Source organism: Copidosoma floridanum, unplaced genomic scaffold (genome assembly GCF_036245765.1).
Source record: "Copidosoma floridanum isolate Cflo_tuat_1 unplaced genomic scaffold, Cflo_Japanese_pri ptg000030l, whole genome shotgun sequence".
In the NCBI taxonomy this organism is placed as follows: Eukaryota; Metazoa; Arthropoda; class Insecta; order Hymenoptera; family Encyrtidae; genus Copidosoma; species Copidosoma floridanum.
The window spans coordinates 14,700,653-14,715,240 of record NW_028321907.1 but is presented as its reverse complement, the minus strand read 5'-3'; the positions used below and the strand labels follow the sequence as shown (position 1 = coordinate 14,715,240).

The following is a 14,588-nucleotide window of genomic DNA, read 5'->3' as shown; positions in this document are numbered from 1 at the left end:
ATATGAAGTTGATGGTGAGTACGATTGACTAAGATGTTAGCCTGTTTCATCTTTTTGGAAGTTTATTGTGCTTTGGAAATTTTTTGAAAAAATTAGCTGCACTTCAGAGAAAAACTTGGAACAAGGTGGGTCTCTTATGATTTTCGGATATTATCATTCAATATTTTATTTGGTAACTTGTCCAAACTGATATTAAAACGTTTTATTAAAAACTAGTAAGTAGTATGCTGTTAAATTTTTTTTTTAATTTTACTTATTCTTGAATTTTTTCAATCATGAAAATTTAAACAATTGTAGTGACAACGAAAGATTAAGTTTCAGAGATTTCATCTCCTACCTTGTACTTTATTTAAATTACAGAAACGACAATTTCCGTTAATTTAGTATTCTTTTTTATATAGGGTATCATACAACTATAATAAAAATTAGATAAACTTCCATTATTTCACAAAAACTTAGAATTTTTTTTTTTTTCAATACATACTAAAGTTTTTTGACAATTTACTAGCTTCATAACTAAACGCCGTTCGGTTAAAGACTCGAGCTATATGATTAAAATATCACGAGTACATATCTACAAAAGGACAGTACTAGCTCGAGATCCGTTAAACTAAATAGACCCACAAAAGACTTAACAATCAATAAATAATTATTTGATTCCAGATATTCGGCGTTTTTCTGATTTTGGTCTGCTGGCCACAATATGAAGCAACAGCCCAGCGTCCGTCACGCACGCCCCAAGGGCACGTTCAGTATAGTGATCCCGACGGTAAGATACCATGACAATCGAGCGATCGGGCGACCGATACTTCAATAAATCTTATGTCCACATCAAAGGAAGCCAACAAGAAATCGCGTCGAAACGTGCATGCCACCAAATAAAGCAAGCGCAAGCGAGTAAATAAAGTAAAAAACAAAATCCCAGCGTAGGTACTTAGTTGAGTAAACAAAGAGAGCATGCGATATTATTTAATTAACGTCCGCGCGCGTGCTCGCACGTGTGTAAGTATCGAGAACTTTCGATCTCTAACAGCTCACCCGGAGCCTCCATACCCCCCACTGAAAACTTTCTACTCTATCGCGTTGATTTATCTTCCCTCTTCATTTTGCTACACAATAATTGCCTCCCCTCTCTCACTTGTATAAAGCGTGGCAGCTCTCATTTGCACGCTCCCTCTTTCTGCGAGCAATAAATTCTTCGGGAGCTCGGAAATGGAAATCTTTTGAAAAAGAAGTTTCCTCGTTCCGGGTGTAATGTGTACGTACTGGGATACTATGATAATCGATGCTCTGCAGGATCGAAAGTCATGTGGCGGCTATACGCACCGTACACTCAGTGGAAGTCACACTTGGAGGCCACTCCTCAACGCGAATCGAGGGCCCATGATGGTGATGCTGTCCAGCCTCGCTTGACTCAGCAAGTCGACTTGCCTGTCAAGTCCGATATCACTGATAAGGAGATGAAAACTGCCCAGATGTTGCCGCAGCAGGTTAAGTATTTATTTTAAATAATTAATTGAAGACAATCGATCAGGTTTTTTTTTTCTTTAAAACGAAAAAAATGTTATGAGATAATATTTGTCAATAGCTTTGAATCTCTGTGACTTCTTGAATGTGAAGTGAGATGAGAGGAATCTTTATTGCCTGGTTTTCATTTCCCGTGCCAGCAAACCTGTAATTTTTACATGCCTTGCACGTTTCCCTGAACTTTTTTTGCACAGAGCGTATGATTCTGACTTATATACATACAATTAATGGAATTCAATGACCATTATGAATTTCTCATGCACGTACATTTTATGCTGGAAGTGATTCGTTATGATTTATTATTTTTTAATGTGTTTACATTCATTAAGTTATATATCAAGTACTCCTTTGTCTACTATATCTACCACGTACTAACAAAAATCGCTGTACTTAATCGAAATAGCTTAAGATCGAAATAAGAGTCAAAATAGGTCAATATTGATTCGTAAAATAACTGTTACATTGAGATGACCAATGCTGTCTCAAAATTTCAAAATATGTTTTACTTTGATTACTATCTTAGAAAGAGAAAAAAGACGAGACATTAATAAGAAAAATATTGATATCTCACTAGTTTCAAACTATATATCTTCAACTTTAGGTCGAGTACAAGCCCTTCTCCAAGGTACCGATGCATATAAAGCAGCTACTTATGAGCATGTACGAGCCCGAGCAGCCCTACATCGACCCATCCGTTTACATCTATCAAGCTCTACAGCAACATCAGCAGAGACCTGAAGAAGAGCAGGAGAGAAACGAGGCAGCCTCCAACCAGGACGAGTCAGTGCAGGCAAGCGCTCAGTCACCCTACAGCACTGGTTTATACGAGCATATCCCCAGGTATCAAACCAAGTACGAGGTCGGTAAACCGAAACTGGGTTACATTAAGTATAGAGACGAGCAGCAGGTCTCGACTGAGTCCGAGGCTCCTCGCTACGGCACCATTCCAGAGAAAAGTGATGAACCTGTTGAAGGTAATCAGCAGCCCCAGCAGCAGTACGATGGCATGCCACCAGCCATTCAGAAGCTTCTAACCCTTCAGTCTCAAATGCCGTATCACGTGATTGCGGATAAAATCGTCTACAAGCCTAAGAGCATCTTCGTGCCAAAGCACTTTGTGGAGGACACCAAGGGACCCTACAAATATCGCAGCAAGGTCTACTACTACAAGAATGGTGGATATGAGCCCGAGGGCAAGGAAAGGCCCGACGAGAGAGGTGACGAGCCAAGAGAACAGGAGGAGGAGTAGGCTAGTTGGACTAGAGCTGCATGCTGATCGTCCGACAGCACACGATACTAGATAACCGTTGCATACGATTTTTATGGACTGCGACGGAGATGGAATTTCGAAATCACGGTGGATGAATAATCAGTACTTTGTATGATAAATGACTCTTTCGCGCTCTAGCGTATAATGCGATTGGGACCTATGGTTTTGTACTCGTATACTGATTTATTAATTAAATTTTTAGAAAACTGAATTTAATATGGGTTTAGTAATAGAAAAATGAAATTGTTACATTAAGTTCACCTTCAAATGAAAAAATTAGGTGTTTTTTCGCGAAAAATAGTGACATTATCATAAATCAATTGAAGTATGGCTATTTAAATCATACATTTTATTTTTAAGTAGTATACGATCATAATTTTCTCAATACCAAAAATTAAAAGAATAAAAAAATTAAATGATTCTAATCATACTGGGTGTACATTACATACAATAGTTGTAAGGACCACGAAGTATTATGTATTTAAATTGTAAATTATCAAATAGATTCTTTATAATATAAAATAAAAACATAAAAATACTGACAAACGAATTCTTTCATTTCTATTTAAAGTCCTGCGAATATAAACAAAGCGATTTTAACAGATTTTACATACAAAGAACATGGGTTTAAAAATAAGGCTACTATCCAATTGAATGTTGTTACTTCAAGCAATGAGCCAAAACTGGGCAAAAAACTGAATACTTTTCAACAAACTGTAAAAGCCCAATAGGTTTTTTTTTTTTTTTTTTAACATAAGCTCTTATTTACGAAATCACTAACAATTCATCCAATCGTGGAACAAAAAGTGCAGTAGATTTTCTCCATGCAACGTCACACATAAGAGTGAAAAAGAATAGACAAGAAAAAAAAATCGATTAATGAACAATTTCACTGCACCAAAACGAATGAATACGTATACTATGTTTCCATACGCCAACAGCCCCATCGCACAAACACCATTTCTCCGGATGAGGAAGGAAGGCTCGCATGTACCACTTTCGTGGCCTTCAGGCTCCGACGCAATTAAAACTATATATATACATACACAAAGTGCACAGGCGTACACTATGGATACAGTTTTCAGATGTTGTATACAGAATGCCTGCATGTACTTTCGTTTTTACTCAAGTACTCGAGAGCACGTAGTTTTTGCTTTTTTTAAGATTCGCGTGCTTCCAAGCCTCGGCTGTCGGATGGGGATTCCGGAAATTCGTTAAAGACTTAACAAGCGAGTGTTCGTTGCGATTTAATGCAATGGTGTAGAAGATGGAGAAGGTAGAAAGAGAAATGAATTGGAGTCGCTGACCGAGAAACGCCTGTTACGAGGGAATTACGTAGAGGTGTGGCCACTCTAGTGTAATCCTTCGTGGACTAATCATTGTGCCTAACTTCACTTGACGGACAAATGGACGGATTCGTTGGTCACTGTTTACGTGTGTTCATTACATCGTGATCCAAGTTTGATCCATGTTTATAAAATAATTGTCGTACAAGCATACTGCTTGCTGTGTTGTTATTCAAAGTGGTTCCATCATGCAAAAAATGATAGCAAACATTTCACGTTTCTTGTTTTGTTGGAGTTTCTTTAAATTAACTCATTAACTCAATAAAAGTGACGACTGATGGATGCAATAAGAATAAATTCTTCTTTTTTTTTTTTTTTTTTCTTCATGCAGTGTTGCACATTGCACTTCAACGTATACAACATTTTTTCCTAAAGTTGAAATTTCCTGGCGGATCTTGGATTAAACTCGGGACAAGATCACTGATCGCTAATCTTATCTTTTGAAAGCTGTAATTAATCGTTAAGTTAGCTAGCGTGTGGATGTATAGAGTGTGGCTTTTTTATTTATCTAATCCACATTTGCAGGGAGTTAGCTTATTAACATAATTTGACGCCTGAAGTGTGTAGTATGAACATTTTATTAGAAAGTAATCGAATAAATACTTTTATTTTGTATTTTTTCTATTTTTTTTTCTTTAATTTTTGTTTTGTTACGGAAACAAAAATAAGCTATAACAGCATTGAGAAAGTATTAAAAACTTTCTAGAATCAAGTAGGTGAGGCTGACTGACGTTCTTGAGACGCGGAAAAATAGTACCTGCTGAAATATATAAATTAGCTTACAGTGCGCTAACTTGTTCTTTTTGTTCTTTACGTATTTTATGTAATTTTATAAGTAAAAAAAAATTGACACTTGAAAAAATTTGTAAAAAAATTTATCGAACCCCCCACAGTCATGATTATCCTATCAGTAAAATAAAAATCCAAAATCAGTTTGAACTTTTCTAAAAAAAATCGGCCCAGAATCACTTCTAACACTCCTTGTGACACACATGTGTAGATGTAGCGTAGGTACATCACAAGCACATAAACACGTGCATTAGACCGAAAAGAGGTGGCTGTTGGTTGCAGTTCGGCGCCGTTCGCCGGGCATCCCCTCGCGCTCACTTAGCAGCAACAGCTAGCTATCTGCTGCCATTGCTGCTGCCACTTAAAGAGAGGTTCAGCGCCTATAAAGTTGTATCGTGGTACGCGCTCCCGCCTCAGAACCGCTCCACCCTCGACGACACTCGGAGCCGAGCCAAGAACGCCAGCGCACGCTATGGCGAAACTATCGCAGGTAAATAGCACACCGTAATGAAGCCTATTTTCTTTCTTTCTTTTTTCTTTTTCTAATTTTTCACTCTTCGATCTTTGTTGGGAAATTATGTATGCGTTATTTACTGTGATTATGATGTTATTGTCGACATTAGAGAGAAGACAGGGTATATACACTTTTAACGACTGTGAACGAGTGAACGGTACTGGATGCGGACTAGTGTTATTTTCCCTTTCATTTTCTATTGTTGTTGCAACTACTGCAGTTCTCGGGCAAAAATCTTGGAGCCCTTGCTGGCTTTTTAAGTGTCGCCGTAGCGATTTCGGAATTGAAAATCGGTCCGTGACTGGTGTCGAAAGATGTATTCTGTGCGCACTTTTACAAGTCCAAGAATTTAAATGAACTCGACTGCACATTTATGGCAAATGTTAGCCCACAATTACGTTTCTGCAATCACGAGAGATTAAGAGTCCTTTTTTCGTCTTTCTTTAATGTACTTTTATGTATGGAAACGAGAAAGTGTGCGAGTTCATTGCGGGCAGTGAGAGCACCACTGTTAGTTACTTTGGAAGCGGATGATGGGATGATTATTTAAATTATTTTGATCTCAATACGTTTATTTCAATATTTATTGTAAGTATTTAACTTTATAGGTGTTGGCTGGATGACACAGAGTTGATATCAGGAGGGGTTCTCAAGTCTGGATAGAGTCTAACTTTAGTACAGGGTAAAAGAAGAGTTTTTAAGCCCGTAATACTAATGGAATAAGATTACAGAAAAAATCTTGAATCATTCATCTTTTGTACCTTTCGACAAAATACAATTTTTTTACTTTCATGTATTATTCAGAAAAACTAGATAACATTTGTTTCTGTATACTCTACTAAGTCAAAAATATTTAAATGACATGATATTCATATTTTCATATGAATTCCAAACTTTTTTAGGACTACTTCGTAGACTGGTCAATTTTCTCGAATTGGTCAGTTTAAAAAAAATAATAACTCTAAAGATCCATTAAAGGTATTTATTAGAAACACCACAATGGTCGGCGTTGCAATAGTAATTTGAAAATATCTTTCGACAGCGCAGCCGTTAAATAATACAACTAAATAATAATATTCACGAGACAAGTGTACTCCACTTATTTCAAGCTCAACAGTTAAACTTGGGCTTTCCATAATAAATGCGCAGACAGTGGGCACTAAGGAAAAATAATCATCGGTAATAACGACGAAGAATCTTACGGAGTCATTCGCCTTGCTTCGACGCTGGTAACGTACCTACTTTCGCTCCTACGTGGTGTATACCGCGAGATCAATGCTAATAAGTGTCATACGATTTACATGGGTGCAGTCGCAATTTTACCGAACGGATTAAGTAGTTTATCGTAGTTTTGTCAATTTTATTACTTTTTAAAAGTTTGGGTATCGTGAAAAGTCAAGTAAATACTTCGTCTTAAATATCATCTCAAGTGTGACTCTCTCTCCCATCCAACGTATATTGTCAGACTTAAATTGATTCTACTCATCCTTTACTTTAGTTTGGACATATTTGCTTGTAAAATTAAATTAAAAAGTAATTTTTCAAACGAAAAAAATTGTTCTGTATCAGAGTCTCAAAACAGATTTAATTAGTTAATTTTACAAAGTTTTATCTGTTTAAACATCCTGATGCAACATCCAAGCTCGTATTTATTATATATTCAGAAACAGTGAGTTAGCAATTAACTCGAAACCAAGAAAACATCAAAGAAATTAAGAGAGGGAGAAATATCAAACATGTATACGTGCGTGAAACCAGCTCGAAGAGCAAAGAGCAGCCTTTAGACGCCCATATAATGTTATAGCTGACTAGGCTAAGCATATATGGCACTGCACTTTCTATTTCGCTTCTCCTCTCACTCTTGCATTGCCTGTATAAAAGTACCTAACTCGATACCTACCTAATAAGCATACACGTTCAAGAGAGGAGCACGCGGCTTTTGCTAATCGGCGTCGTTGTGACAGAGTAGCATGTGTACTATACCCATCGTTCATTATTGTATAAAAAGAAGACTGCAAACTTTGCCACGATTTAATGTTAGGATCTGCGCTTATAGATAGATGTATTGGGGAGGGGAAGGGGGATCTTTCACCGATATTTTTAACTCCGTTCAGGTATAACGAATAAGTTTTTGATCATTTTTAAAAATTCTTTTCAGTTTATATTTTCTGTCTCTTTATTAAAATGTTCGGGGTTTAATACTAATAATGTATTCTCATCTAAAGTGTATGAATTTTCTATAAGGCTTATTTATGAACGGTATTCGTAGTAGTATCGGTGCTGTTATTGCACGTGACATGGAATTAAAATTTTAAGAGTTATGATATCATGAATTTCACCTAAATACTTTGCATTCTTGTTTAAAACTTTTGAATCACATTTACCATGAAGTAAAAAGTATAAAGTATTAAATATTATATTGAATTGTTCAAAAATCAACGTAAGATCGTCTCTACCTATATAGAATAAGGTGTGTGAAGTGTTAAAATTAAATAAATAAAATTACTTCAGCTAAAAATAAATTCATACAAAATTTTCGCCACATTTGTATTGTACAGTATGAAAACTCTATTGAATAAATTTTTTTTTGCAGATAATTATTTTGTTGCTGCTGCCTTTCTGCTATGGGCAATTTTCAATTCAAGGGCCTAGCGATGGAAACAGACGGGCCCAGGGCCTCAAGTACAGTGCGGACAAGGGTGTCGAGTACACAGACCAGGCCGGTAATTGCACAGTCTCAATATGCGTTGCCATTATAAGCCAGACGACTCTCCCCTTCCCTCTTTTATAAGACAGGCGTAGCCTACAACACTCCTCAGCTAAGAGCTAGCGATAATAAATTGATCACATTTTATTCGCACCTGGCTCGGAAAACACGAAATGAAAATAATTCACACAACGTTTTCTATCTGCAGCGCAAACACATGCAAATATTTAAACGAGTCTAAATTTCGAAATACTACATATTAAATCGTAGTATACAAATGTGTGTGTCACGAGATGTGTCAATGTGTGTGTGGTTTTAAATGGTACCCGTGGTAATGTAGTCCTATGATCCTATACTGCTTAAATTTAATGCATGTTTTGCTTTACGGGTGAGAGTTGTCACCATTAAAGCTCTCGAGTTACCCGAGAATTTAAAAAGGGAAAAGTAAAGAGATATTTATGTACTAGCACTTATGAAATCTCTCGCGATTCCATATATGACTTAACGCCTTCACGTGCATTTGGAATTTCTTGTATTGGATTGAAACACAATAATTAATTAGAGATGAACCTTCAGCTTTAAAGATTAATAATATAAAATTTTAAAATCCAAGGTGTATGCATAGGTCCATTTATAGGAAATCATCTTAGTTGGAACAAACCCAACAGTGGCTTTAAAAGTCTTACGTCAGTGTTTGGTGCATACCGTAAGAATTTATTTATTATTCTCAGCGTCTTTGAGAAACGATGGATTCACAATCCAAGGAGCCAGCGATGGCAACAGTGACTTCCGTATTCAAGGTGCTACGGATGGTAATTCAAATTTTCACATCCAAGGCGCCACAGATGGCAACTCTGAGTTCCAGATTCACGGACCAACTGACGGTGGGAGCCAAGCCTATCTGCATAACTACGACCCAAGCCAGGAAGAGGCCCAGCAAAATGTGCAACAGGACCAAGGTATCAAATATAAGAATCATTCTAGTGGTACAGCTTAGTTGTGGTAAATATTTTTTTTTTGCTTTAAGCAAATTTTTGTGAAAAACTCGGAAGTCCGTAGTTACCCTCTTATGAAGTTTCTTGTTGTATTTTGGAAACTAGTAATACGATTAGAATCAACTGTGAATTCATCTTAATATTATCTAATAAATAAAATCTTTCAAAGTCTTATAATTTAACTGACGAATTAGGTATCTTTTCGTAGATTCCATCGAACTACCATGATTACTTATTTTGTACAAACGTTAAAAAAAATTAGAACATCTCATTAGCTTTAAATGTTATTTTTGCAATTTATATAAAAAACTGTTATCAAGATTAAAATTTAGTGAGTAATTAGTAAACTACACTTAACATCATGTTTATGATAGTCAATCCGAAATAGAATCTAACAGTTAATGATGTCATAACTAAACCCCTTTGGATTTCAACCATTCCAATATATATTATTGATAAAAAAATAAAATTAGTTTTATTAAAAAAGTGTCAGATACCAAATAACTAGTACAAACTAATAGAAAATTTTTCTATGAACAGGTCACCGATTAAATTGGCGCGCATACAAACAACAGCAACAGCAACAGCAACAGCAGCAGCAGCAGCAGCAGCAGCAGCAGCAGCAGCAACAATATGAAGAGCCAATAATACGGCCAGTGTCACGTCGCCCTGCACACCGACGAGTGCAAGCTCAAGCTGCAACAGCAGCTCCTCGAGCTCAGGCGCAGCCGCAAACCCAGCCTCAGATTCAACACCACCAATACGGAGCTCCCGTGGCCAATATCAATTACAACCCCATTGAGAAGGCTCCGCCGTCGATTCAAGAAATACTTCAGTTCCAAGCCCAAATACCATATGTTGACATCATACCCGAGCACCTCAGGTATGCAGTGTATATGCATACATTATAAGAGTCTGCATGAGCGTTTGTGAGATTTTATTGTGGGACTTTTTTACTATTATTTTCAAGCTTTTTTAAATTGCTCGTCATTATGTCATTAAGTTATAGATAATTTGGGTGCACATATTGCCAGGGGGTATAAGTGGTACTTTTGAGCTTGGAAATATCAAGGTAGATGACAACTGTGCTGCTTTTGACAAAGGAAATTGTCATTTTCTTCCAAAAGTAAAGTTTTTGCAACACTGAATTTTTGTATTGAGGTTACTGTATGATTGTACTTGATGAAGAAAAATTAACTAGTCTGATAGTTACGTTCAAAAAAGAGATTTTAAAATAAGTAGATGCCGATTAAATTTGGTTTAATCAGAATCTTGCTTAGTTTCTAGCAACAAAATAAAGCATTCTTAATCAATGAATATTCAGACAAAAGATTCAGTGCTAACTATTTGGGTGGCAAAAACATATGAACAAAAAGTAAAATATTAATATAATCCTTCCACTTTAAGTATAAAAAATTTTTCTACTAATTTACCTTACAACTTATAACAGCACATGAAAATCTACATTTCTATCATGAAACATGTAATGAAAAATCCTAATACGGTATTGTTAAAAATTTTACTTAATACTAAAAAAAATTTATTTTAAACTTACAAATAAGATAAGTAGTTGAAATCGTTTCTTTTTCAATTGTATTATTCCTACTAAAAAAAACTTAAGTGATCATTACGAGTACCCTTCTACCCCCTTCGTGCAATTGAGCCAAGTAAGCCACGTAGGACTGCTCGAATTATTGAAAAGTATCGATAAAGTTAAATGGAAAGGTAATGCTTGGATTAAACTTTATTCAAATTCCATCTACAGCATGACATGATGTTAGAATATGGAAAACTGCTTTTTAGTTTAAATTTTCAAAACTAAGCTTTTAGTTTTACTACTAAATTGATATGACCAACCGGAGACAATTATTCGTCTTTTTAAGTACAATAAAAATAAATTCTTACACATTAAACTTTATATTTGTTTTTGCACTGGCGTTAGGTATACGAAACAAATAAAAATAAATCAAGAAATAAATACATTTTATTTTATAACTTTTAGATCGAATAAAAAATGCAAAAGATACAAATAAATTACCAATTTTTTTTCCATAATAAGTTATAGAGTATTAATGGATGCAGTAGTTTTTTAATACATAAAATTTTTATTTGTTATTAATAATGAATATCTTTGTTAATAGCTTTCAGAAAGTTCTTTCTGCATTAGTTTGGAAAAAAAAATTATCCTTTTTTAGTAGTTCTCATTATTTCGATGGCATAAGTATGGCCATTATAGATAGTTATAATATTATAGTTAATGACTATTAAAGGAAGACAGACAGGAATCGGGAAGTACGGGGCCTCTCCTTGCCCTAAACAGTGAAACTCATCTCGACTTGCGTCGATCACCTGCATTTCCTCCATACTCTCCCTTCGAAAGAGTCAATAATAAAGAAAATTTAGGTATCTTCTCCGTGGAAAGTAAATAGGTTTGGGTGGTTAGAAGTTTGGGATGCATTATTCTAAAGTGTTCTTGTACAGTGCGCCTGGATATAAGGTTAAAGACGGATTACTAGGATCAGCTATAAAAAAAGGCTCATGATAGGAAAAAAATCACACTATTGTGAAGAAAAGTATCGAATAAGTCAGTGACAATTGCCTAAAATGAAATACTCATATGTGAAACATAAAAAAATGTGTTGGCGTTGGTTTTGATTTACATGGCTAACTTAAAAAGATCTTTAAAATCTATTGCGTTCGGTAACAATGTTTAATTCAATTACAATTCACAATAGTCTTTAATAGCAATTGAAGATGTGTAACTTGTAACATACTAACACATATCGCAACTTAACTATAGAAATAGACATTCAAAGTTTTGTTAATTCCCCAATTTCAACAAATCATCTGTCGGTTTGTAATGATGTAATGATGCCATAAAATATCGTAAAGAAAACTTAACAACCATACTCTGAATCGATTAGAAAATAAAAAACACTAATAATACAATGATTTCACTGTAGGCGTAAAAAACATACTATAATAACCATCGAATGAAATTCTGTAACTTTCAGACAGAACGCTCTCTCAGCTGCCCAAGAGCAAGCCAAGAAATTTGCCGAGGAATATCCCAAGCAGGTCCTCGCCCAGCAGCCCCCACAGCTCATAATTGAAGAAGCGCCTCGGAGTCCTTACAGATCGAAGCCTCGACAACAGCAACAGCATCAACATCAAGCCCGTCAGCGTCGTCAGGTTGCTGAATACGATTATGAGCAGCAGCAGCAACAAGACCATTCGGTCTACTACCCACAGACTTACACTCAGCAGCAACAGAGACGCCAAGCACCCCAGTACGAGGCCTACCAGCAGCAACAAGCCTATGCCCAACAGCAGTCAGCTGACACCCATCAACAGGAGGCATACGCCCACCAGCAGCGACGTCAGGCACCGCAGCAGATCGAAGCCTACCAGCATAAACCACAGGCTCAGCCGCAGAATCAACCAATACAGCAGCATTTCAACTTCGACCCTAAAGCCTACAAGAGAATAAGCCAGCCGCCCGTCGAGCAACTGCCACATTACTCCAGCAGCGTACCCCAACAAATCCAGGAGATTTTGAAGTACCAGGCACAATTACCCTATGACATAATTGCCAACCACATATCCTACCAGCCAGATAAGCCTTATGTGCCCCAACCTGTACAGCCCCAAGAGTATCAAGCTGCTACAGCTGAGGCCCCAGTACATTCGCATTTCAAACACCAGGCCGCTGCTGCTCCTGCCCAGTCATCTTACACCCACACTCAAGCTTATTATGGTAACCATCAACAGCAGCAACAGTACGCGGAACAGCCGCAGAACAAGGCGCGTCCCGTGCACGAGCAGCAGTATTGATTTATTTTATTTTTCTAGTTTACCTGTGCGAAGAAAAATATAAGAATTCGGTTTTTGTTAAGGATACGAAGACGGGATTTTTGTTTCAGCTATTTTTTTCATATTTATAGACAGCGTGTATTCCAGCGCTAGGACGTTAAAACTAGAAAGTTCTGGATGCAGTTTATGCTCGCATGCCTAGAAAAGTGGCTCAGCGGTATGAACTTTTTTTTAGACCCAAGGAGAACGAGCTGTATATTTTATTTTTGATACTCAGTTTTGTAGAAAAAAAAAATTAGCATCAGCTACTTAACGATCATTAATTAAAAAGAATTTCATTGAAAAACTCACGTAGACAAAAAGAAAACCTTCACACATTGCACACACCGAGAGTAAAAGTTCATCGTCCCGTTCTATTCACGTGAACTTAAAAATGAATGATGTAATTAATCAAACTAATTAAACTACTGTGCACGCGCTAGTAGCTCTTGCACATAATATATATACTAAATACCGATATAGCAAAGAGAGCCAGAGCGCCCGTTTCCCTTTTCGTCCCGTCTCGGTAACACTCTCCCGCGCACTTGTTCTCTCTCTTTCGTATCGATTTCATCGAGAAAGTTACCACCACCACTGTTGCATTTCGTTATTTAGGGTATATTATACTGCCTAAGTCTCTATACAAGCACGTTTGAGAGTTGTTGTTGCGATTTATGTATGCTGAATCGAATCCACGAGGGACTTAGATCAGTAAAATTTCTATGACTGGCTATTGATCGGAAACAGAAAAATTTATACTTGAGCGTTTCAGCAGCTTTTCATTTTTTTATGAATACATGAGATAAATGTATCGTTGTAACTTTTTTTTCGTAATATATTATGCTATTTAAAATGAACTGTAGTCCATTAAATATTTAACATATGCTGTATATTACATCGTATCACAATTACTTATTATTATATTATTATTATTATGAGATCACAGTGATATATAGAATTTTAAATAGCGTATAAGTGACACTCTGCGTGATGTATGAGTTGTGGATCTTTAATATTGTGTATAGGTATATGTCTGGCGAAAAGTGCATTATTCTTATAATAATTATTACTATTGATTTAAGAATTTCAGTGTTATGTATACTCAATTGTACAAAAAAGAAATAAAAATGAAACCATCTTCATTGAGACAGTAAAAAAACCTACTTGTAATTTTTGCAATACAGCAAGTTTTTTTAAATACCAACATACCCACAAACAAGCTCTCACTCTGTAGTGCCTATACAATTAAGAAATTATCGACAAGTCGTAGTTACATCATACACAAAAGAGATATTACGCCCAAGGGGTCTGAGAACTTTATATTTTCTAAAAAAAACTCAGGGTATAGCTTCGAAAATACCAACAAGCTCCAGCTGTGGAAAAAATATCCACATATTTTCACCTCGTTTGCGCGCAAATGCACATATAGAGTGGCTATATTGTCGAGAGGAAAATTGCCACTTGTTGTGTGAACAACGCGGAAGGAGTCGTCCTTCGTTATACCTTTTTCCATTTAGTGTTCTTTCCCTCTGTGCAAAAACCACTAAGCGATAATACGCCGCTGCTGCTAAAATATTTAGTGTGGGAG

The 14,588-nt window shown here is 36.2% G+C and overlaps 2 protein-coding genes across 2 annotated transcripts; both read left to right on the top strand.

Annotated features, from left to right (window-relative positions):
- The first annotated feature begins 2 nt into the window (after positions 1-2).
- LOC106639584 (uncharacterized) lies at positions 3-2,776 on the top strand. Its single transcript, XM_089596832.1, is given in 4 exon segments — positions 3-14; positions 664-769; positions 1,297-1,490; positions 2,102-2,776. Coding segments are annotated over 4 exon segments (987 nt in total).
- Positions 2,777-5,404: 2,628 nt separating this feature from the next.
- Positions 5,405-12,982, top strand: LOC106639583 (uncharacterized). The gene is made up of 6 exons (XM_023392588.2): positions 5,405-5,422; positions 8,040-8,169; positions 8,885-9,136; positions 9,689-10,031; positions 12,163-12,340; positions 12,413-12,982. Exons 1-6 carry the CDS (start codon positions 5,405-5,407, stop codon positions 12,980-12,982), a joined length of 1,491 nt encoding a protein of 496 aa, XP_023248356.2.
- Positions 12,983-14,588: the final 1,606 nt, after the last annotated feature.

Excerpts from the sequence above, each read along its gene's own strand:
- LOC106639583 (XM_023392588.2), top strand. Across the intron at positions 10,032-12,162 it reads ATCATACCCGAGCACCTCAG|ACAGAACGCTCTCTCAGCTG; the intron begins GTATGCAGTGTA and ends TGTAACTTTCAG. Across the intron at positions 12,341-12,412 it reads AAGCCCGTCAGCGTCGTCAG|CAGCAACAGAGACGCCAAGC; the intron begins GTTGCTGAATAC and ends ACTTACACTCAG.